This window comes from Pygoscelis adeliae, unplaced genomic scaffold (genome assembly GCF_000699105.1).
Source record: "Pygoscelis adeliae isolate BGI_AS28 unplaced genomic scaffold, ASM69910v1 Scaffold94, whole genome shotgun sequence".
Classification (NCBI taxonomy): Eukaryota; Metazoa; Chordata; class Aves; order Sphenisciformes; family Spheniscidae; genus Pygoscelis; species Pygoscelis adeliae.
The window spans coordinates 2,645,957-2,670,327 of NW_008824547.1; the positions used below are offsets into that span (position 1 = coordinate 2,645,957).

At 38.1% G+C, this 24,371-nt stretch overlaps 1 protein-coding gene across 1 annotated transcript in view; it reads left to right on the forward strand.

Moving 5' to 3' along the window:
* Positions 1–24,371, forward strand: part of DOCK3 (dedicator of cytokinesis 3) — a 199,621-nt gene that overhangs the window by 158,586 nt on the left and 16,664 nt on the right. The window contains exons 32-45 of the mRNA XM_009321865.1: positions 311–459; positions 3,123–3,208; positions 5,078–5,104; positions 5,225–5,320; positions 7,107–7,167; positions 7,653–7,746; positions 8,466–8,614; positions 13,581–13,667; positions 15,621–15,725; positions 19,181–19,322; positions 20,666–20,832; positions 21,387–21,473; positions 21,935–22,114; positions 23,104–23,187. Coding sequence (XP_009320140.1) covers positions 311–459; positions 3,123–3,208; positions 5,078–5,104; positions 5,225–5,320; positions 7,107–7,167; positions 7,653–7,746; positions 8,466–8,614; positions 13,581–13,667; positions 15,621–15,725; positions 19,181–19,322; positions 20,666–20,832; positions 21,387–21,473; positions 21,935–22,114; positions 23,104–23,187 — 1,514 coding nt within the window. The remainder of the gene's footprint in view (positions 1–310; positions 460–3,122; positions 3,209–5,077; positions 5,105–5,224; positions 5,321–7,106; positions 7,168–7,652; positions 7,747–8,465; positions 8,615–13,580; positions 13,668–15,620; positions 15,726–19,180; positions 19,323–20,665; positions 20,833–21,386; positions 21,474–21,934; positions 22,115–23,103; positions 23,188–24,371) is intronic.

Genomic DNA, 24,371 nt, shown 5'->3' on the forward strand with positions numbered 1-24,371 from the left:
GCCTGTTTTCCCCCTAGTTAGTATGTTTTAGTTTGGTTATTTTTGACAGTTTGAATTCCTTTGCAAATAAAATGCACTGACAATTTTTGCTGCAGGCTTTCACAGTGAAATTAAAAATGCTCTCGGAGACTTTGCTAGGAATGGTGTAAAGCAAATACTGTTTTTCCAGTCCTTTCAGGAAAAGATGTGTTTGCTTTTCTAATGCTCATGCCTACTACTTTGTATGTGTCATTACTGCAGGGGTTCCCCATTTTCTCAGTGACAGATAACCAAGGCTTTTATTTAATTACAGTCGCTTTGTGTTGTACAGGTGAGCATAAGATTCACTTTATTCCGGGAATGATTGGCCCCTTTCTTGGTGTCACACTTGTTCCACAACCAGAAGTCCGGAATATCATGATCCCTATCTTCCATGACATGATGGACTGGGAGCAGAGAAAGAATGGCAACTTCAAACAGGTGAAGTCGCTTCCCAAGCATTTGCGGTATTCTTTTTCTTGCTCTGTTTATCTGCAACGTCCAGCTGGAAGCAAGGAGTTTGTATCTGTTGATCTGTTTCTGATTGTGAAGAAGACGTTGTCATGTAAATATATAAAAGTAGAAAATTTGAAGCTTAACTCACAAAACTGTTACAAGACTCCCAGGATTATTTAAACAGTGCACTTTACAGCAAGCTACATTTCCCATGAACACAGAGAAGAGGAGCGATGTGCTCATCACACTGGAGATGAGGAAGAGAGAAGAATTTTCTAAGTGCTGGGCTCTCACCGCTCCCATTGGTTTCACTTAGATTGACTCAGGTTTCACTTAGATTTCACTTAGGTTGGCTTTAGTCAACCATTAAATGAGTCAGACTGAGAACCAAAAATGGGAGATGTAAAGATTTAGCCAGTATTTTTGAAAACAGTGGTCTTTGCTTCTCTGTCTTCAATTTCCAGTTAGAAAGTGGTACTGAATAATTAAATAATTATATCATGCTTTGAAACAGACTTTGTGACTGCATTTTTTTAAGAAATTGTAGCAGCTCTCCTGGAATGGTTATGCCCGACAACAGTTCTGTAGTTTCCACCTGCTGTGAGCTCTTATTGCAAAACAGGGAGAGGAGTCTTCATCGTTTTGTTGCCCAGTCATGGTCAGAGAATTGCTTAAATTTTCCACTGCAAAACAGATCCCTGAAGTGCAAAGTATTAATAATGAAGGATCGGTTTGGACTGGATCCTCAGATGAGAGTGCTTCATTATCATTGTGTTTGGGGCATCACTGGGGGCAAGTATCTGCAGATAAGTGCTCTGAAGTAGTAAATCCTTTTATTTAAATTATCATAACTCATGTGATTATTTATTATCCACAAACTCATTAAAATGCCAGATCTAATCCACCGTTCCAGGAGAATAACAGACCTTTTCCATAACCATAACCTGACCCATTATAGGCTGTGTGGAAAAGTATTACCAGGAGCTTATGTTTTTCTTCCTCTTCAGCTCCCTTGATTATTACTATTATTATTATTTACTACTATTATTATTACAGTAGCATCTGATCATGGTCCTCTTTTTGCTTGTTTTAGCATAACAACAGAACAGTCCCTGCTCTGGCATTTACATTTATAAGTAACTACAGTCATCTTCAAGTGTCTGGACCTGTTTATACTTTCTGTATCAAGACGAACTCTTCATAATCTTAATTTAATTTTTATACTCACTGATGTATTCTAAACTAGAGCTCCAAGAATATTTCTTAAATTACCCATGGAGCAAATTTCCACACTGTTTTATGAAGCATATATCGTAAGTTTCTAAGATTAAAGACAGAATAATCGTCTGTATTAGTGAGAATGAAATAAATAGTTAAATAGCACAAGATGTATTAAACCTTATTAACATTAGCTGCTGGAACCAGGAAGTTATTTGCTGTCCAGTATAATGCTAGATAGCTGGACAGATGCGTTACTGATTTCTGTCAAGTCATTGTAGATCACATGCAAAGAGAAGGTAGCTTTTTTAATTTTGAGCTTCTCTTTTTGAATGCTAAATTGGTTGTCAGAAAATATAAAAATCCTGGAAATTCATTTGCAAGCCCTTCTTTTTATTTTCTTCAGAAGCTGATGTTTTAACAAGGTTATTTTTTCAGCGATACCGGATAACAATGCAGTCTGATTCAGGGACTAAAGCAGGTCTCCCTTTAATGATTTCAGCAACAACTCCATTTGTGTGCCACTGGGTGATTTGCTTTTCCTTCTCATCTTTACTTCCTTTGCAATTTGGCAGCTGAAAAACAGAGAGAAACTCAAACTGTGTTTGTCTTTAAATAAAAACAAGCCATATTTCTACAAACAGTTGCAACCTTTAGGAACCTCTGTCTTCATTAGTACTGAAAGTATGTTTTCTACAAGATTTCGAAGACTACATGAAATTGTTTTGTTTAATGTTAGATACATTGATTTCTGCACTTGAATCAATTTTATGGGGATATCTGACATCAAACTTGATAATAGGACATATTTGACTGGGGGGAAATGAATACATATTCAAAACCTTTGTAAGGGAGAAGAAACATAGTGATACTGTTGTGGCTCTTTATATAAATGTGAAAAGAAAATGCGTCATATAATCATAGAGAGGCTTGACAAAACCGGGTTTAATGAACAAATAATCTTCCAATGTAATGACGCCTGGATGATTGGAAATCAATTACCTACCAGCAGAACCATCGCAGCAGACCAGTGGCGATAGTTATGGCCATGAATTAGTTTCTCTGCATGGATACTCTGTTACGGTACAGGATATAGTCCATCTGATACACTGGTTCACAGAAAGTGTTTTCTGAGTCAGTCATTTGAATAAACTTCAGAAATTCCTGTGAAGAAGAAGTGTTACCTCCCCTGGGATGTTAATTTAGACCCTGATAAGCAAAAGGATAATTTAGTTTTAGTCCTCCTATTTCACTGAAAAATGAGAAAAGTGTGTCCATTTAACTGAGCCACAGAGAAATAAATCACTCGCACACAGAAATGGGCAGCCCCAGGGCGTAAGACATAAAATATTCTTCCAGTCTTCCTAGCGTTTGGAACTCTTGTCTTGTACATGAACAGCTAATTTGTAACCAGTCGCTTCTTTTTCCAGGTGGAAGCTGAGTTGATCGATAAGCTGGACAGCCTGGTATCCGAAGGAAAAGGTGATGAGAACTACAGGGAACTCTTCAGCCTGCTGTAAGCTATGCCAGTTTCTGCTCACTTTGCTTTGTGCAGGGTCATTGAAGGAGTCAAAGTAGTGGCCGCAGCTACAGTGCTGATCTTCAGAGAAAGCAGTAAACGGCTTTCTGGCAGGTTTTCATTACATGGCTCAGTGAAATAGAAGTACGTCACTCTAATTCTGAAAAGAATACGAAAACCTAAATTCTTCTTTGTCTTCCTTTCTGTGAAATCTAATATAAGGCTGCACAGGTAAGTAGTTATCATCTTCCTATCAAAAATTGATTTGCTAGAGGAGCCAGTGCCTTTCTTTTTACATAGCAATAAGTGAAATCATGGCCTGAGGATTGTTTAGAGAAACAGTGCACTATCTAGCAAGTCAGGCCTTGTTAGAGCAAAAGAGATTTTCCTCAGCATTTTCCTCTGCTTCTTCCAGTTTTTGAAGGTCGTGTTTTGGTTGAAATTTCTCGAGTCCATCATGACACTGTATTTCCACTCCCTTTCATACCAAAAATCCGTACTCGTAAGGATAAACTTAACTTTACATCTGACTTTCCACTTAGTTATCTCTGATTACTGATCTGTCTCCAAATTTCATTTCCGGTGATCCTAGTTTATTTCAAAAGGACTTGTTTTGAACTCTGAGAGTCCGGAGCAGTTAACCCTAAATCTTTTAATATTCCAGTCAGCCATAGAGATCATTAGCAGAACTTTAGCCATATATTGCAGACAATTTTATGTGGCCCCAATAGCATGCTGGCAGTCTGAGGCATAAACCTTTGTTTCACTAGAACCAATACTTGTCTTTCTGAATTTCCAATTGCACATTCATTCATTTTCAAGATAGATAAGCCTGCCCATCCTGTATCCTTAGGAAGCACGTAAATGTATTCAGTTTTGGTTTGTGTATATTCAGCCTTGAGAAGTCTGGCACGTTATGTGTACAGATAACATAAGTCTATTTCAGGGATAAAGGAAGAAAATTTCTCTCTCTCTCTTTTTTTTTTTTTTTCCATTCACCTGGCTAGAGAAATATTGTGCATTTCCTTTGCTCCAGTTGAAGACATTTGTTACCCGAAATGTTAAGAATTCAGGGACTGTAGCTTGTTACTTATTTTTAGATGATAGTGACTGGATGCATTACCAAGAAACACAGCCTGGAAGTCCGGCAACCTTTTAGTTTATATTTGCTGCTGACTTTTCCGAGAACAACGTGAACTTTGAGGAAACAATTCCACAAAGTTAATAAATGCTGTGTGAAATAAACAATTGACCCTGAATTCTACTGTCTCAACTATACTGCTAAAATGTGAATTGGCTCCCTCGGCTGCAAATCATTTCAGTACAGGAGAGTTTGCCTCTTCTGAGGACATGTATGACACCCAACAGAATTTCTTTCCTCTTGCCAGTATAGAAGTGGCAAGTTATTTGGCCGGAGATCCAGTTTCAGGAAACTAGCATGTAAATTTGCTTTCTTTCTTCGCTGTTTAAATACGATTTTCAGTGTTCCCGCTCTAGCCTTCTCTCATCCTTCACAGTTGTCTCAGTGAGATGCTCACTGTATTGTCCAGTTTGCTAAGCAGGAACAAATGGCCTGTATTTATTTACAGTTTAAATAAATTGTGATTCAAGGTTGGTTGGTTGCTGATTAGAGATGAAAATTTATGTAGGGATGAGCAAAGAAGAGGTATTTGCAGTAGCTTTAGACTCCCTTCCAACTTCTGACTGCTGTTAGCAGTATTTAAGCTACAGGTAGTAACGTGGGAATCAACTGTTGCCATGAGCATTGGTCTTTTTCATATACTTTAAATGGCAATGTGAAGCTATTTTTCCTTCTCCTGTCAATTCTGTAATTTCCTTGTCTTTGCTTCATGCTGCCTGGAGTAGAACCCAGCTCTTTGGGCCTTATCCCAGGTAAGATAGTAATTCTATGAATTTGTTTTATGAGGGAGAAACCAAGTTGTCCACAGCTGTCTGCATGCGCTATACCATTTCCCTGGAAGCCTCATCCGCTGTCTTTCCATCTCCAAACAGTTTGCTAGAGAAGATTGAGCAGGAAACATGGCGGGAGACTGGAATCTCTTTTGTTACATCAGTTACTCGTCTCATGGAGCGTCTGCTTGACTACAGGTATCTGGCAACAACAGTAATACACTCTAAGTATATGAAGTTTGTAAAGAGGTAGTACCAAATTTCTTTTCTACAGGGAATATTTTTATTGTTTATCAAGCTGCATGCTTCTCTGACGGCAAGTATTATGTAAGCAAACCTAACTCACTGCTGCTGGGTTCTGAGCAAAAATCCTCAGTCCTCATCTCTAGAGCCCCAATTCTCATTCTTGAACGCTCGTTCCTGCTAATAGCAAAGGTAAAGAAATTTTTTAATTCGTAGTTTTGTACTAAGGTTTATTCAGGTTGCTAAATGATTAATTCCTTCTGTCATTGAAATGATCTCACCTAATTCAGCAAACTGGATGCTAAATGCAAAAATGATCTCAAATGCCTTGCTGAACCAAGATGTGCTGAATGCCTCATCTAGGCATGCAGGGTTGGAAAACTTTCCATCTGAGGAAAGTCTGACACGTCAGCTGGTGACTCATGTGTGCAAGACTCCACTATAAATTAGGCATCCTTTGTTTAGTTTTAGACTGAAGTCTGCAGGACTATTGTGTCAATACAGCTGAGCTTTGATTCAGTTACAAGAAAATATTTTAACTTTGTGTGTGTATATATATACACGCATACATATATACACACACACACACTCAGAGTTGTTTTTAGGGAATGGTAGCCAATTTGAAACTACATAGAACTGCCCCAAATATTTCTATCTTTAGCCTGTTGATAAGAGGTCAAATAATTTTTTCTGCTGCTGCTGCTCATTATAGGTGAAAACCTGTGACTAGGCTGGGTATTCTGCAATCCCAAATCTTTTTCTGTGCTTTGTTCTTTGCTCTTTTTGTTATCTTTACCAGTTTGATCCAATCTCCTGTTTGTTTCCTGACAGCAGCTGCTGTACAACTACTATGCAAGACCAGGTATCTGAGACACATTCAAAGGGAATGCAAGGGAGATGATTCTTTTTTAAATGAAATTTGCTATCAACGCAACTTTGATACACAGATAAATATTTAATTGAGGAACAGATACCAGGTTTTAATTGATTTTTAATACACAGCAGATTTTTTTCATTCCCAGAACAGAACAGGGAACTGCATCGGAATTTGGAAATACACAGGCATCTCTTGGAGTCCAGCTGCCAGTTAGTTGACACAGTAGTTGTCAAGACAGTTTGCTGTGTCACTGCTTTAAAACTTTTGTCTCTCTTTCACAAATGAATGTGACTTTCTCAAGTCAAGATTAGTAATTTCTGAAGCCTTAAACTTTTTGTACTGCTTGAATAGAAATAATTTCTAAAATATTCCAGAAACTAAAGATAAATTTTATGACTTACCTATGAAAAAAGTTAGAAATCTAGTCTAAATTACGTGGGTTGTATCTTTCAGTGTGCCCACACTACATTGTATAGCTGAATTTATGAAAGCTAATCCTTTGGCTAGGAAACCAGTAAACGTTTACATCTGGATAAATAATAGTTTTTCACTTTTATAGGAGATCTTTTGTTCAGATGATTTTTGGCCACTATTATCTGATTTTTGTTCAGATTCTTGTAAGAAATGAAGTAGCAGTCATTTCAGGTGCTTGTTCTCAGATGCAGACATGTAAGAGGGCACTCAGTTCTCCCACCGTTTAAGCCATAATAAGGAAATTTTTCTGAGAGGAACTTTATAAAATAAAGTATATAATTAACTGCTGTTTGTGATCCAAGGAAACTCTGGAGGATAAGATACCTTCAAATTTATTTTAAAAGGACTGTTTTTGCAGATATATGTTTCAACATTGCTCTGCTTTCTTAGGGACTGTATGAAAGGAGATGAAACAGAAAACAAGAAAATTGGCTGCACTGTTAACCTTATGGTAAAGATGTTTCCTTTATCTCTTTGTGATACTGTGCAATGTTGTTGAAACTGGGATGGGAAAGGTTGGGATAGGAATCTGTGTCAGGCAAGTGTAGCTTCAGAGTCGGAGCACTGGCATGACAGAGCAGAACGACAGCGATTGTTGAGGATCCCCTGGAGGTCTCTGGTCTGACTCTGCTTAAAGCAGGGCCAAATAGGTCAGGTTCCTCAGGGCCTTGTCCAGCTGAGTTCTGAGTATCCCTGTGACAGAGGTTCTACAACCTCTCTCGCCTTTTCTTTCAGCTTTTGACTACCTTCATTTTGACAAAGAATCGTGACACAATAAAATTAGTGGGTTATATCAGTGTGAATGCGAAAAGAATTACTACTTTTCTTTTACACTAATAATGTACTCTCTTTTCAGTACCTTTATACATACACAGATGCTGCTGATTGTCTTGAATGAAGGAAGTCTCAATAACGACTCTCTCTTTTCTTTCACAGAATTTCTATAAATCCGAAATTAACAAGGAAGAGATGTACATCCGCTATATCCACAAGCTGTGTGACATGCACTTACAGGCTGAGAACTACACAGGTTAGTAAGACATCATATGGGGTCTGCTTGAAATCCTGGTGAAAGTTTTTGAGTCTCCCAATGTTATACTCTAACATCTGATTCATTCTTTTGGAAAAAATTTGTATGAAACAGTTATGGCAGTTGGGAAGATAAGAAGCTGAGGTCCAGCTCATTGCCTCGAGGCAAATAATGTATGTCTATGCCCATGCCCACACAACCATACGACTATCCCATTACACTCCCGATTTTACATTAAAGTGTTCTACGAGGAAGATTGATCAAAAAAATCACAACAGTGGCATCAAATTTAGAGGAAGATTAAAATCACAAAACCACCGTTATATTATCATTTGCCGTATTTCCTGGCATTGTAGTATTTAGGGAGCACTTAGAAAGCGTATAGACTCTAATTCTGTGTTGTCCAAGCTCTGTTTACAGCTGCAGGCCCCAAATCTAGTTACATACCTGAATATCTGACTGTGCGTTTAAATCAAGTAGCTTGTAAAAAGAAACTTGACAGATTTGTACCTAAAAATCAGGTTCAGAGAAAACAGCTTTGTGCTGCTATTTTAAGTAATCGAATAATTTAATGATCATCCAAGACTTGAGAATTTTGTCTCAAATTGTAAATCAGAAATTCCAGACTGTTTAAGAAGCAGATCTAGTGACCTTTCAACCTATTGGCTGTATTTATTTGTCGTCATTGATTCAGTGTTCAATAATTGCGTTTCCAACAGAGGCTGCATTTACTTTGCTTTTGTACTGTGAGTTGCTTCAGTGGGAGGACAGACCTCTGAGAGAGTTCCTGCATTATCCATCTCAGTCAGAGTGGCAACGTAAGGAAGGTCTGTGCCGTAAGATTATCCATTACTTCAACAAAGGGAAGGTATGCCAACTTCTTCTCTCTTCCAGCAGCTTCCTTCCCTTTTCCTGACTTACTTAGGGCTTGCAAGCCTGTCATCTCAGTTCAGTAGTCTGGAAGTAAATTTCTGTCAAAAGGTTTTATAACTTGACAAATTGCTTCTTGACTCTCTGGACGAAAAAACAGATGAGAAAATGGATATGGGTATTTCCTTACGCGTAACATTTGGAACTAGTTTAGGTAGGCCAACAGGAAAAAACACCAAAACATTTTTATACCTTTAAACCAAACTTTGGATGACCTGATATGGCAGAAAGCTCTATGAATGCCAGTTCCTTAGCTTTGGGGGGCGGGGTTGCATTTTGTAGTTGTCTATGCAAATTGCTGTATTATGACTCACTTTAGGACTTGTTTTGTTTCTAACCTATAGAAGTAAATGGCAGGCAATGCACTGTAGGAGTCCCTTTATTAAAAAAGATTTAAGTCTTTTCAGTGTCACTGTTATTTTAAAGTGGCTTTCAATTAAAGTGCAGTTCCATCCATTGCACAAGAAGAAAATCAATACATTTCAATTTCACATATTCGGTATGTTTTTCCTACAATAAATATTTTTTTTTTAAATTACTGCAGATGTAGGTGTTATACTCCCTTGTGTCATGGCATTTTGGGAACATTTCAGAGGTGAACCTTAAAAGTGATACCATCTGTCAGAATATATTCAAATTTTTCCCTTCTCTAGAAAAATTCCTACCGCTTATATTATTGGAAGATAACGTCTGTATGTGTGCCTCAGGGTTGTTTTTGCCTGTGATGGCAATGACAGTGGCATTAAATAGAAATGTGATTTGGTTCATATGAGGTTGCCATTCCAGATAATTCTTTCCTGGCCCTGATAACAGAAAGTTGCATATGGCAGAGACATTCACTACAGAACCTGCAAAAGGAAGTCAGATTCCTGTGTGTAGGAAGAAACAGCCTATTTATGAGGAAGAGATTAATTAAGAAGAATTTTTTTTTTGCCAGAATTGTTCTTTTGTAATAATACTGCATATGGTTCTCTTTTTAGTTTCAGAAATTTTCCAGGTTTTTCAGACTGCACTTAAAAAAAATGTTACTGACTTGTGCAAATATTGAATACTGTACTGTCTGACTAGACAAAAATGACACAGAAACTATGTAAAACAAGTGAGCCTGTATTTTTGACAAAAACGGGCAATCCGTATATGCACTGAAGGGGAGTAAAAACTTGACGGATGTAATTTTGCTATAAAGCTCCTAACAGATTATAGAGTATTAACCTCTTGAGGTTTTTTCCCCACTGGATGTTTTTGGAGTTACTTGACTTTGTGTTTTAATCCTCTTTATTATAAATGGTAGCTGAATGACTAAATAATCCACTTAAGCAGTGTGTATGTCACTCAAACTGTGGAAGTGAAAGATGCTGAGAAGCCAAATCCTCCTGCTGCTTTTCAGCACTCTTTCTGTTGCTGTGTAACAGGGAACAGCTCAGGGAATGGAAGAAACTTGCTTCCCTCAACTTGCGCCTGATAGTTTCTTTCTGCCCTAAGATGGCCCCCTCCTCAGGTCCTGAAGAGTGGAGTTTGTTGTTCTGTGTCCTTCAGTTGCATTTCTAGAGTTAAGTTTTTCATGCTGCTCCTGGCATCTTCCACTAAGTAAGGGGGTCAAAGCAGCATGAAAAGGGTGTAAAAATTCGGCATTTGTTAATGGGAAAATTTTTTCAGCACAGGAATGGGGGAAAACTATGGCCACAAGACTGTCCTGTGAGTTTGCCGTAAAGGGCATGCCAGTGGGAGGGCAAGGAGTGGTGGCACGGCCCGTGGCAGGCCTGGAGCGCTGCAGTGGGGTGCAGAATTGAGTAACTCCCATTCTCAATACGGTCAGTAGCAGCCCTGTGCTGGGAAGGAACAAGGCGTTCCAAAGCCCTTTTAGCCTTCACTCTGGTTGTGTGCTCCTTCCTACTGATTTCTGCTGTGCTTTGAATTGGTTTATGGCTCAGTCGGCAGTGTGTGCAAGTACATAACTTTAAATGAAGATTATTTTTTTTTTTTAAACTCACAGTTACAATTTTTTCTGTTAAAACTCAAGGTTTTCTAGTTGAAGACGACTGTGAATAGAACAGTTTGAACCCGACTGATCATGCTTCTGGACAGCAATAGGTTGAAAACTACACAACCCTTTTCTGTCCAGTTCACTGCTAGATTTTATTAACTAAAAATTCTGACCAGCTCCCATCACAGCACTGCAGCACGTATTCTCCTTAGTGCCAGCCAAATGCTGTGAGAGACCCAAAGCTGTATTTCCAAAGCAGTTCATTTTTTAGATCATGTGCTCCATACCCAACATTTGAACTAATTTCTCTTGTGCACCCTCACGTGAATCATATTTCCAAAAGAAATCTGCATATTGGGATGTGAGTAAATAAAGGTTGCCATTCATAAATGTTGATTGTCTCTATCTGTGCCTCCTTGTGTGCAGTCAGTAGTGCTCAACTGAGAGTTGCTGGTGCCATAGGAGAAAGCTGCAATAAATGTCATATGAATGTGCTTTTCAAGTGAAGGACATAATATAGAACGTGCAAACAGATCAGACGTCAGCAAAACAGAAAGCAGTAATGAGAGAACTAACAGTGGAGACATTAGGAAATTATTTGAAGGGGGGAATAATGATGCTTTAGAGGGAAGTGACACTTGCATAGCACATGCAATTACATATTAAATTTCTACACTGTGAAGATGATACTCATTAACATCACAGGTTTTAAAACTGAAGATCCCAGTGTCTCAGATATCCATTCATTCTCTTTTCCTTTCAAATATCCGCAAACTCTCTTTTCTCTCTAAGAAGTTACCTGTATATTGTGTTTCTTTGCTTCTCTATCTCATCTTGTATCTACAGAATATTCAGCTAGCACAGTAGAATTTCTCTGTGTGGAAATCTAACTGAAACAAAGAGAGAAAGTCTGAGTTAGGATGACAGGAATAGTATCAGGGTACATGTAGAAGAGCTGGTATAAAGAGAAATAAGATGTGGTTACATGTTAATTTAATTCACATCAGAAAAGGAGCATGAAAAGGTTACATCTTTAGGATCACCTCAAGGGAAGACAGCCAGCTGGCTTTCTGCTTCTATCTGGAAGACAGATTAGAGAATTACGTAGGCTTTAGCCACAGCATCCCGTTTGGAAGTGAGACTCTGCTCACACTCTGTGTGACAAAAGCCATTTATTACTGGCCAGATGTTTTAGAAGAGACTTTTCCATTCTTTCAAGTAAATATAGATCAGCTAAGGACTGAAAATCTGTGTATAATCTCTCTGTAAAGAATGTTGAAACCTATAAAAAAAATGCAATGGTGTTGATGTTTGCAAATATAAACACTTAACTGGTTAGTGGTGTTGATCCCAATTCAGTGTATCAGTTTGCATGTCATGGACTTTGACAACCCACAGCAAAAATCCTGTTAATTTGAGATCACAAAAACCTGAGTAATATTCTGAGTAGTCAAGTCTTTCAGTTCATTTCCTATTGTATGTATTGTATTTATCTAAATAGTTCTCAGACTTCCTGTCATGCCAAACTACTAATACTATCAGAATATCCAAATTGATTCTGAAATAATCTTTTATTTAGAAGTTCTTAGTAAGTTTTTGTAATTAACTGAAGCTAAAGAGATGTAGGATCATTATTTTTGCCTTTTTAGTTCTTACAACTATTCCTTCTTTGAATAAAAAAGTTCTTACGCTTACTGGTTTTGCTATTCAGAGGAAAAAAGCTTTGCTGGTATTAAGGATGAGAGAACAGACACTACAAATGTGTGTGCATAGAAGTACCCAATACACTAAATCAAACAGTGTAGAGATTCACTTTTTTAAGTGAAGGTACATGTAACCAGAAAAACTATTTCCATATTAAGTGCCAATATTTCACATAATTATTGTTAATTATCGTTACCAATAATTTACAATATTGCTATTAATATTCTTAAAACTTAAGGTGATAGTCTAACTCGCACATTAATTTTGTTTTCACTACAACAGGGTCCCAGTTAAAACAACTGGCAAGTTAGCCCAGTAATGCATAAAAGTTAATCCAATAAAGGTTCAACTGAGACCCTGGTGTTCTAGATCCTTTACATAAGTATGGTAAGAAACAGTCATTCCCCCCAAAAGGCTTCCAATCTGTGCAGGTAAAAGATGATGGGAGAGGAGATTTTGTTTCAAGGATGTAAAATGAGCACTCTAAAAAGCTAAGTGAGGTAACGGGAGTCTTTCTCTCAACGTGGGCATGCCCAAACTCAGTCTCTTTCTTCCTTACCTCTGAGGGCGATGAGCATGGTGTGCTAGAAAAGATGTATTGTATGCAGACTGTAAGTTGAAGAAATGAGTTTTGCTTTCAGTTCTGAATATGGATATTCACTCAGTGCAATAATGCAGGTCAGTTCTGAAGATGTTTTGTCTCTGTATTTGAGTGTTTCCCATTGCCTGACAGTTTTGTGCTTTCAGTAGGAAGTAGCAGCCCTGGCAAGGGGAGCGCTTTGCTGGGGAGCTGAGCTCTAACTGTTTACTCCAGGGAGTTTTAGTGCAGAAAGCAAAGGAGATATTGGGGGTGGGTTGAAGGGGTGTCTGACAAGAAGAAACATTGTTAGTTGTGGGTTGAAGGGGTGTCTAACAAGAACAACATTGTTAGTTGTATTACCTTTCTCCAAGTAAGTTCCATCTCATGAGTGAACTGTCAGTAACAAGCAGTAAGTGTGTGTAATTTCAAAGGAACATATGCTGCCTCCGTTACCATCTTGAAGAAGGAATTAATCTGATATTTAATGGAAACTGTTTCATCGTATTGCATTTTCACATCTAATCCCTGGCACTTCATACCAAATTAATTCCCAAAATTGCGTTTCCGTATTCCTCTCAGCTGACTTGGCAATAACATCCTGTTTGCTGTGAGTGTGATTCTGCTTTGGTTTCACAGAGCTGGGAGTTTGGAATCCCGCTGTGCAGAGAACTGGCCATACAGTACGAAAGTCTCTATGATTATCAGAGCCTCAGCTGGATTCGGGTAAGTAGCAGCAGTTCCTCTCCTTGCAGACTCTCATGTCATTCCGCAGGAGTTTTGCTCTCCCGTCAGAACATTCGAATTTAAAAAATAATCATATTCCCTATACAGCTCCATGCATTTACAGTGACTCCTTTGCCATTGATTCATTTCGATGACTTTGTAGGTCCACTGAAGTAATTCCTAAGTCTGCGAGCAGTAAAATCCCATGAGTATATGGAGACAGCACACACACAGGAGCTGGGCTTGCTATTGCATATTTATATATATTTTTGCATAAAGTATCTTTCTTTTTTTTTTTAATTATATATTGATATTTCATTTTAATTCCAAAAATACTGAGGACAGCTTGTGCCTCAGTTGACATAAGAAGAGCAAGAGAGAAAGAATGGAGAAGGCAAACGTTTATGGCATTCTTGTTGATTTACAAGAATCTGGTCCTCCGGTAAAACCAAACGTGATAAAATCAGGGCACATTTGCAGCATCGTGCTTTAATCAGAAAAAGTCAAAGTTCTGGTTTTTGTTTAAAAGCTTTATGAATGTGAAAATAGTTCATCTGCTTTTGTCCCCTGGGGTAGCATGCATATATCCAGATATAAGATTTATGTTATGTGAAAGTATTCTTATACACAGTGGTTTAAATTACCTTCAAAAATCAAATTTGTTTTCATCTGAAGGTATCTGTCTAACTATGTCTCATGAACTCTGCACTTCTGAAGAACCTGTCTTCTTCAAAGTGGCCCTAAAGAGAGTACGAGTGACCATCTTGGTTGTGCACTTGCTTATTGTAGATACCTAATAGAGCAGTGTGAAAATTTATCCTGGTGTACAGGGAATACCCTATCAGTAAAGTGATCATGAATGATGAGCAAACAAACTTACTAAAGGCTTAGTCAAGTCATGCATCAAGACTTTCTCTCCTAAAACATCAGTAAATTAGCTATTCTTGCAGCCTCTTTATTATTAGGATTTAATCAGCTGGCAGGTGAAGACCATCTCAGCTGATCAGTATAACCAATTCACCTCATCCTTTTGCTCACCTGTGTGTGATCTGTTTTCTGTTCAAGTTTCCTAAATCTGTGTTGACCTGAATTGACTTGAATTTCTCCCAAAGAGTTTTTCTCTATGCCGTTCACATCATTCAACACATTCCTTTATTCTTCCTGCAATGACTTCGGGACCTTCTCCATTTTAGAAAAGGAGTTAATATGTGTGGGAACCGAGAACAAAACCTTGATGCAATATTCTAAGTCAAAGCTGCTGTTAGGGTTCCCTGCAGTGGATTCTCCTCTTTAAAAAGCTATCTTTTTGCTATAGTGAAATTCCTGTGAGCCTTTCAACTGAGATTCAGTTTGGCAAGGGGTCTCGAAATCCCACTCTTGATATAAATGCTAGCACAGTGCCACAGAACTAATAATTGGAACTAGAGAAAAGTCCTTTTACTTTCTCCAAACCCCGTTTTTCTTCCATGTTAAACCTACTGGTGCACAGAGCTGTAGAAGATTTAATTTTGCTTCATCCTTTTCCATGCCCTTCAACTCACTTAAAGCAAACCCAATTGAATTGATATCATTTTCAGACAGTGGTATAGATTTTGAGCTGTAGGAGAGAATAGGACACTGTGAGCCAGGCAACATAGATCTTAATCTCAGCTTTGCCATTAATTCTGCAATGGAAATAAAATTACGTGCAAGATCTGTTTCATTTCAAATGAGAAACAATAGAAAAATTTTCATATGTCATCTCCAAAAATGTAAAATGAGTATGATGATACTATAGTCTGTTCCACCATGTAGACTGTTTAGTTAATAATTTTTATCTTTAAAAGAATTTTGGACTTTTCATAAAAAATTGTGGGGGCAAGAGAGTAATGTGATATTTTAACGTGTGTTGAGATTTTAATGTTTTAAGTGCAGCTTTAAGGGTCTGATAGCAGCTATCTTTTTCCTCCACAGAAAATGGAAGCTACCTATTATGATAATATCATGGAACAGCAGCGCTTAGAACCTGAGTTTTTCAGAGTTGGTTTTTATGGTCGGAAATTCCCATTTTTCCTGCGGGTAAGCCAGACTTATACAAAATATGACAAAGTGACCAGGCTCAGAGTAGCAGTTAAGGCTTTGCATTTGTTGCGGAGATATGATGTCTGCCATTCACCTTATTTTTTTACGCCTGCCCAACCAGAAACAGCTTTCTGGCTGAACTGAAGGATGTAGTCCATTGGTAACGTTCTTAGGAACAGAGATCAGAAATTTGACTCATGCCTATGTGTATTTTTGACAATCTGCAGATGCAGCACAAATTGCCTCTATATTAAGCAGAATGCTGTATTGCAGCAATGTTGGGTCATTACTCAACTAATTTTCATCATCTCAAATTATCATGCTTTAAAAAGTCTCACATGACAGAATGATTCTAATACCAGACTGATGACTCTTATGCTATCTACAAGCAAAAATTTCCTCTCTCTTCCACAAAAAGTGAGGACTCACTTTGAGTTTATTGTCTGCTGGTGTATACAGGATCAGCTGGGTCTGCAATCCATTTAAAAAGTGAACTTCTTTTCCTAATGAGGAGTCAAACTTAAAATGGACGTTTGTTCATACGATGTTTTGTTGCTAGTTCAGAGCGAAGAAGGAATATAATCTGACAACTGCTGTAAGAGCTGTCTGAAAATTGATGGTAGATGCCATCTAGCTTGACAGGACAAGCTAACTTGAAGCGTGCTTTCAAGGACTGGAGGTGCATGTTTTGTGTTGTCTTTAAAGAAATGGTTTGACAAGAGATGGCACCGCTCTTGAGTTATACAGTAAGAAGCTACAAAAAGCCAAACCGTGTACCATTTTGAAAATTGCATTCTTAAATTTCCCTCTGATTACTAAGTTGTTTTTTTTAACTAGGATTTAAACATTAGTGTTTAATTAGTCTTTTAACGGAAACACGGGCGGGGAAGTAAAGGCAAGTTGGAATTAATCAAGGTGAAAATACCAGTGGATAATGGGTGGCTTCATGTTATTCAAAGGTGAAGTTGAACAGTGGCATAATGTAGCAGCCTGAATCAGTGTGTAGAACACACCTGCAGAGGAATCTGAGGCAATGTAGTATGAAGCAGTAGATACCCTTTCGTGAAGATCTCCAGAGAAAACTGACAATTTCTTTTTTTATATCTAACAACAGATGTTTCAGAAAATGAATGACAACAAAGTCATTATGGCACATAAGCATTCCTACATTTGAAGCAGTATCAGTGAATCTAGCTTATGTTACTATATCATGGATCCTACAGTTTTATCTTGGATCCTGCATGGCCTATGTGTTTAACACTGCACGAGTTTTCAGAGCACAGCACTTATTCTTTGCAAAACAGTGTAACAATATGGATACTTGGCTGGAGACATTAACAGCGAACATGAGTGTACATAATTATAATCCTTGTTAATTCTGCAATTATATTTGGTAGCAGTACTTCTGATAGCAGATTACTAATGTAGCAATCTCATTAAAAGTCATCCTCCTCCTTTCTCTCTCTAATGATCCATACAGCATACACATTGCGAAGCACAGACTGTAAGCCCATTAGCAATCACATCAGCGTGGATCACACTGTAAAGAGATTGGAAGCAGCTATTCTAGAGAAGAAAAAGATTTACATGGATTTAAAATTTTCAAATGGATATGGGAGTGATTTAAAGTGGTCACATAACTCCATGCCTTTTTCTCATTTATTTCTCTATTGCTGTATAGCTTAAGACAGAAAATAAACACTTCTTTATACATCTTTGAAGACCCTTTGTCTAGAAAAGTCATTGTTCATGTTTCTATGAATGCTGCATCTATTTCTAGCCTTCCTACATAAGTAAATTAAAACTGTCCACGGCTTCCACCTACCAGAAGTTCAAGTAAGGCCTGACAAGCCACGTTCTGAGATCTTGTGTTGGCATCTGTCTGAAAAGTCTATGAAATTTAGCTTTGAGGTGTTTTCAGGGCATTATTTTTAGAATCACAATAACTTTATTTATAGGCTTACAGTTTTCTGGATTACTGCAATCAAAGCTAAAATAGAGAATGCAGTAAGTGTCATGAAGAGATTGACCTTCAAACATGTCTCACTCCAAATTTAATAATACCTGCAAAGTTTGGGCATTACAGACTGAACTGTCAAGATTCATCATGCAATTTTTCTCCCAGATCATTGGTTGCTGTGACTGATGCATACAAAGTGACATATGTCACAGCTGGAACATCAGATCTGTTCCATAAAGTTGAAATGCAAAGCCAAAGATAACTGCACTCCTTGGCCGTGTTTTATGATAGGGTTTTGCTGCTTTCTCTTTGATTTTTGCTACAAGATCAAGAACTGTTTGGCCAGAACCCTTTTCCAGAGCAATTAACAAAATATAGTTGCATATACTGCAGCTTCTAAATGCAAGAAGTAGAAGGGGGGGAACTGTTCTTGTTGCTGGGATTCTTTCTTTGTTTTATGAAGGTGAAAAATCTCCCTGTACTTCTAGTTATCGTTATATGTATGAGAGTTAAAACTACCAGAATTAGCGTATTTGTCTGCTTTGATTGGTCTTGCATCAGAAGACATTATCACCAATCAAAATTGTGTTTTGTAGTAATAAGGTTAAGACACTGGAATACAATCTTTATGACACTGAGGACTTCAGAAACCCTGTATCTTGCTGTTCAAAGTTTGAGATGGCTCAAAAAAGCATCCAAGAACTCTGCACAAGTGGTTTAATGCCTCAAGAGGCATAGCTAAATGCAAGCTTTCCATTCCTAGCAGAAACGACATTTTGTTTGTCAAGAGGAAAGTGCTTTTAGGGCTGAAGGGGAATTTGCTAAGGGGCCACTGAGAGTTCTTGGTAAGGCTTCTCCAGATTACTCCACTATAGACAGGGGAGTTCCTGAGGTTGTATAGTTCAGCGTGATCAGAGGTGGATTGTATGGCTATGACAATACAGCAATGATTAAACAATTATTTTTGTGAACAGTTTGTTACAACTTCTCTTTAAGGATAACTGATAAATTGATAAACATATATCTTCCTCTGTTCTATGAAATCCTCGGGACTTTATCCATCTGGTGTAAACTGTATTTGACAGCAGCTTTCCTGGTGTAGAACAGCCGAGCTGGTGACTTAGTCTTATGTTTTGGTTGGTATATTTCAGTATAGTCCAATTAAAAAATAGCACCTTTTCAGCTGCCTGAAAAGCAAATAAGAAAAGACAATAGGACTGAATGCTACGTATGTACAGATCAGAGGCATCTTTCTGTTGAGAGATCAGTGGAATAGTCTACTTATTCATCACTTCTTCATGAAATACATTGTACAGAAAAAGGAAGGAACAAAATATATCAGCTGTGTTAAATGCACGTTTTACTCTCACATTAGCATATTGACTTTGTCATTTATCTTTGTTTTTGAGGCAGTAAAATTTAAAGTGAGATAAAAGCCCATAGCATTTCACTTACTTTTGAGGAGATTAATTTATGCTTGTCCTTCTTGCAGAACAAAGAATATGTATGTCGGGGCCATGACTATGAGAGGCTGGAAGCCTTCCAGCAGAGGATGCTGAGTGAGTTCCCACAAGCGATTGCAATGCAGCATCCAAACCACCCAGATGACTCTATATTGCAGTGTGACGCCCAGTGTATCCTTCAGTGAAAGGGCAAACTATGATTAGAGCAACTGTGGTAGAGCACAGAGGAGGAAGGTATTGAAAAGGTCATCAACTTGGATACCTCAGTTCCTAAGTGTCTTTCTTAGGTAGAGCTGGGTATGGACAAAACCATACATCTGCCTACAGTAGACATTAACGGGTTCACTGCACTATGGTATTGCTGGAGAGAACTGTCACTTTTTATTCAGGGAGTAATGCAGGTCATACTCGATGTGTAAGGGAAATAGCTGTGCTTGGTCACATCTGTTTGGTCACATCCATGTTTTAACCTTTACCAACAGCATTGCCATAATGCACGTTTTGTGTCATTAAAAGTATTCCTGATACCTTCTCTTGGAGAACATTTTGTTGGGAACAGATATTAATTCCAAAGTGTTATTTTCCATTGTGTTTATTTTTCATCTTTCCCCCCCCCCCCCCCGTCTCCCTTTCTTTTAAACTGCTGGACTCTCTCATACCTAAGGCTTTGAATCTCATTCTTCTCATTGGTAATCTGTACTGTGATTTGATGCGACCAATACAATGCTATGTACATTTAAGGACTGAACCACCTAACGTTTAATGGGTCTGCAGAGACTTTTGGAGATTTTAGTCATGAGAACACCACTGTTCGGCTTGTGTGACAACAGCAAGGATATTGTGCAGGACTTTAACCGTAAGGACATTGTCAGCAAGTGAAATCTCCTGAAATTGGTTGATGCTTCCCACTTGTATTTCATAACACATGCTTTTCACTCTTCTTTGCTATATAACACTGATACTTTCATAGACAAGAGGGGTTGCTTGTATGTGTATTTAGGTTGGTTTGTTTATGCTTGCAGAGATCTTGTCTAACACTGAGGTTAAACCAGTTTAATTAAACTGGACTGTAAATTGCTGTAATTAGGACAACTTTGGTTTGTAGACAAAGCTGAAGTATCTAAGGCGAAATTTATCAAAGGTAAATATTAGATACTTAGGTACCTAAATACATCAAGATCTACTAAAGTGCCTGCACAAATGAGGCATCTAGCTCTAATTAAAACCAATAGGAACTGGATATTTTACCTGCTGTAGATATTTTGGATGTCTTACTACATACTCTCTGCATCCTCAGGCATCTTCCTCTGGTTAATCTGGCTGTGAGGTACTGTAACTCTGTAGACTCTCCTAGTAGTTCTAGTCTAGTGTTCTGCTGTTCCACTTGCAAAAGAAGAGTGTTGGAAAACAAAGAGGAGCGTGACTTTCTGAATTCACCATCCTGTTTATTTCCACAGTAGAGACAGCTTTCCTGTTTGATGTCCCGTGGCTTTCTTTGACTACATAATTTGCAGATTTACAGATCTATGCAGTGACTCCCATCCCAGACAATATAGATGTGCTGCAAATGGACCGTGTCCCTGATCGCATAAAGAGCTTTTACCGAGTCAACAACATCCGGAAATTCCGCTATGACAGGCCTTTTCACAAAGGCCCAAAGGACAAGGAGAATGAATTTAAGGTAGAAGTAGCAAATAAGCAGTGTTTAAGTTGTTAATCTTTTCAAGGCAAATACTGTCTTATTATTTTATGCTGATATAGCCTTTCAAGTAATCCTGATTTGATGGCCAAAGGTACTGTAGTAACTCAAATAACAAGTAGCTGTTGAGTCCGGTGGTTACACACCTGACCTGATTAAAGCACTGTTCAGTTTAAAGGTGAGTTATTTTAGTGCCGGGAGAGATGCATTTTGAAGCAAGGATGGGTTTTTTTGTTTGGTTGGAATTTTTTTTCTTACTGCCATATACGTCCACAATGTCTTCTTGGTTCCCATGACAGAATTGGTGGTCAACCTTTAAAAATTAATAGAAATGTTGAATGTGTTGCTTTAGAACATACTGAATTCTGGTTTTGTTGTTCAAGTGACTTTCAGCATGACATTCTGCAAAGTAAGTTAATGCTCAGGAGGTTAATATATTCTTTTCTGAACTTTACCCCCTTAGCACCTGTAGTAAGAGTACAGATGATGTGATTGTGATTCACTGTGTACCTCCCATCCTCAATTACTCTTTGCAGAGCTTGTGGATTGAACGTACCACTCTGACCTTGACTCACAGTTTGCCTGGGATCTCTCGTTGGTTTGAAGTGGAGAGAAGAGAACTGGTAACATACATAGTTCCTGTAATTGGGGTTTGAAATTATGAGTTACTGAGGACATGGGATAGGCAACTTAAAACTCCTTTGGCTGAAATCTTGCAGTTTAAAATGATGAAGTTCACCAGTGATTAAGTATGTCCTTTTTCCACCACTTAGTCTAAATAATTGCTGACTACAACCAGGGGAATTATGTGAGGGAACATGACAGTATAATGGAGACAGTGCCAAAAAGATGGAATAATTGCATTGTTGCCAATGTCTTCAGTATACAGAAAGAAGTTATCGCAACTCAGTTACCTGAAATATAGCATTGCTAACAGTAAAGTTTGTTAATGTAGCTAATTTTCTACAAAGCAGTAAAAACTAAGAGATCACTGAACAATCCTAAAGTATCATTTCATTACAAGGAAGATAATAAATCTCAGTGACGTGTCCATGGAATTAAAGTATATTTTATTGCCTTTGAGGTGGAAGTAAGTCCTTTGGAAAATGCCATTCAAGTGGTTGAGAACAAAAACCAGGAGCTGAGAACACTGATAAGCCAGTACCAGCATAAACAAATGCATGGTAACATCAATCTTCTCAGCATGTGTCTGAATGGAGTGATTGATGCAGCTGTTAATGGGGGAATTGCACGATACCAGGAGGTAAGCCAGGCTCTGCTTCTGAATTTAGTATCGTCTTTTTTCAATTTTATTTCCATTTCTGTTTCAAAGAGAGTATGACTTAATAAGATAAAACACTTTCATGCACATTATCTAAACATGAAGTTAAAACCCCTACTTGGTTATTCTGCATCAGTGCTTGCATAGCCACACGTCAACACGAGCATCCAAAGGTGGAGTTGGGATATTGCATTGAATTAGGTACGGTTGACAGTGGGGTTTCTCAAGAATGAAACTTGGCTTACCTGGAAATCCTGACTCGGCAGGTAAAAGAGTGAAGCAGATTGGTTTTATACTGTTTACATTATAAATCCATTTTGCAATAGAAGCAGTGGGATTCATAGTAATTGAGACTGATTGGACCTGTAATCAGGAAAAGCCACTAATTCACACTACTCAACCATTATCTTTGCTAGCCTAATTTCAGACTCACTGTAACCCTAAAATGATCATATATGCAGTATGTCATCTAGCATAATCTTTGGCAAGCTGTTGCTTAAACTCTGCACTGCAAAAGGTAAGTCTAGGGTGAAATACTGAAAAATGGCAGCAGCGGTCCAGGCGTGTGGGACATGTCTTCCCTACAGAGCTGTGAAGAGAACACTCTTCATGCTTTACATTAGTTACCACTTCACTCACTTAATTCCTTTAAATTTAAGCAGTTATATGAAGGAAACTATATAAAGTTCAAATAACTGGATGATACAAGGCTTAGTGGTATCGCTCATCACTATCACATGGGGAAACTTGGTCAGATTCAACTGAATCATCAAGGTTGCTAAAACTGTACTGTAGCTTTACCTGGATCCCAGAGTGCTAAAAGCAGTAAAATTGAGCTGCTGCTGTTAGCTTAATATATTTAGTTTTCCTAAGATTTTTGGACCTTTTCCTCTCATCCTTTGACACCAAGTTACGATGAAAAATCTTCCAGTAAGCAGAAGGCTTTTTTTTTTTTCTCCCCCCACCTACAGGCCTTTTTTGATAAAGATTATATCACAAAGCACCCTGGAGACGCAGAGAAGATCACACAGCTCAAGGAACTCATGCAGGAACAGGTACTGTTTTTCAAATGCAAAAGAACATTGCTGCAGTGTCTGGATTCATCAGCAGTCAGTCTAAACATATCAGATCCAACTGATTCATTCAGAAGCAAAGAATTTTGGTACAGGAGATCTAAAGTACATTTAAACAAAAAAGAGGGGGGAGATGTCCAAGGAGTTTATGCACAAGCCATTCACCTTATGGGACGTGAGGTGAAGCTCACCTAAAAGTACATTAATTTTGTTGTCTCCGTTTATTATCCAATAGACATCTTGCCACGTTTCAAGCCTGCCATTCATTTTTGGCATTTTGAATTATGTCATCCCAGTAAATTTCAGAGATAATCAGAGTCAGGAGAGGCCAGGTCAGGTTTGAGATTAAACCGGCAGAGCTACATAGGAAAACTTAATGCCTATTTATATTATCTGCAGTTTTATTTTTCCTTAGTTTCTCCATGAAACATCTTGGTAGATAAACCTAGCTGGATGCTGTGATGGGAGTGAAATCAGAAAACCGCATCCCTCTTAACTGAAAGTTTGGCAAGATATACCCCATTAAACAATGTGTCCAAGTCTGAATAGAGCTACTAGGCCTGTTTCTTCAATAAATCACTTAACTGCATTTCAGATTTCCTGTCTGTAAAATAAAGATAATGCTTATCTCCCTTCAATCCTCAAGAGGATGTTTGAAGATTAATTAGTTATTGTTTGTACAGACTTTGGATCATGTAGGGAATTATATACATCTTAAGGCTGCTATCATTACTATTTTCTGTCATCTGAGAGCTTATATAATCTCATTTAATCACTAATATTGTATGTGTGACCTTTGAAAAAGTGACCTTTAAAAATAAGTAATGAGCAACAGAAAGAGTGACTATGCATGCCACGCTGCCACTGTTCAGCTCAATTATCAGAAACTCCGTTTAGAAATCTCTGTTGGCAACTTTGACCCCTTCTCTGACACCGGGTGGAAGGAATTTTCTTTGTCACAATGAATTATCTGTGTGAGGACGTAATGCTGTTCACTCTGGAGAGAGAATCAATCTGGTAATTTTTTACAGTTATCTCTTAACAGAAGTAATCCAACATGACATAAATGTACTTGTCTCACACTTAAAGTACTTGTTGAAGTAATATGAACTTTCCGGGTTCCTAGGCTTGCTTAATTATCAACAGTCTTGTAAATGAACAGTGGC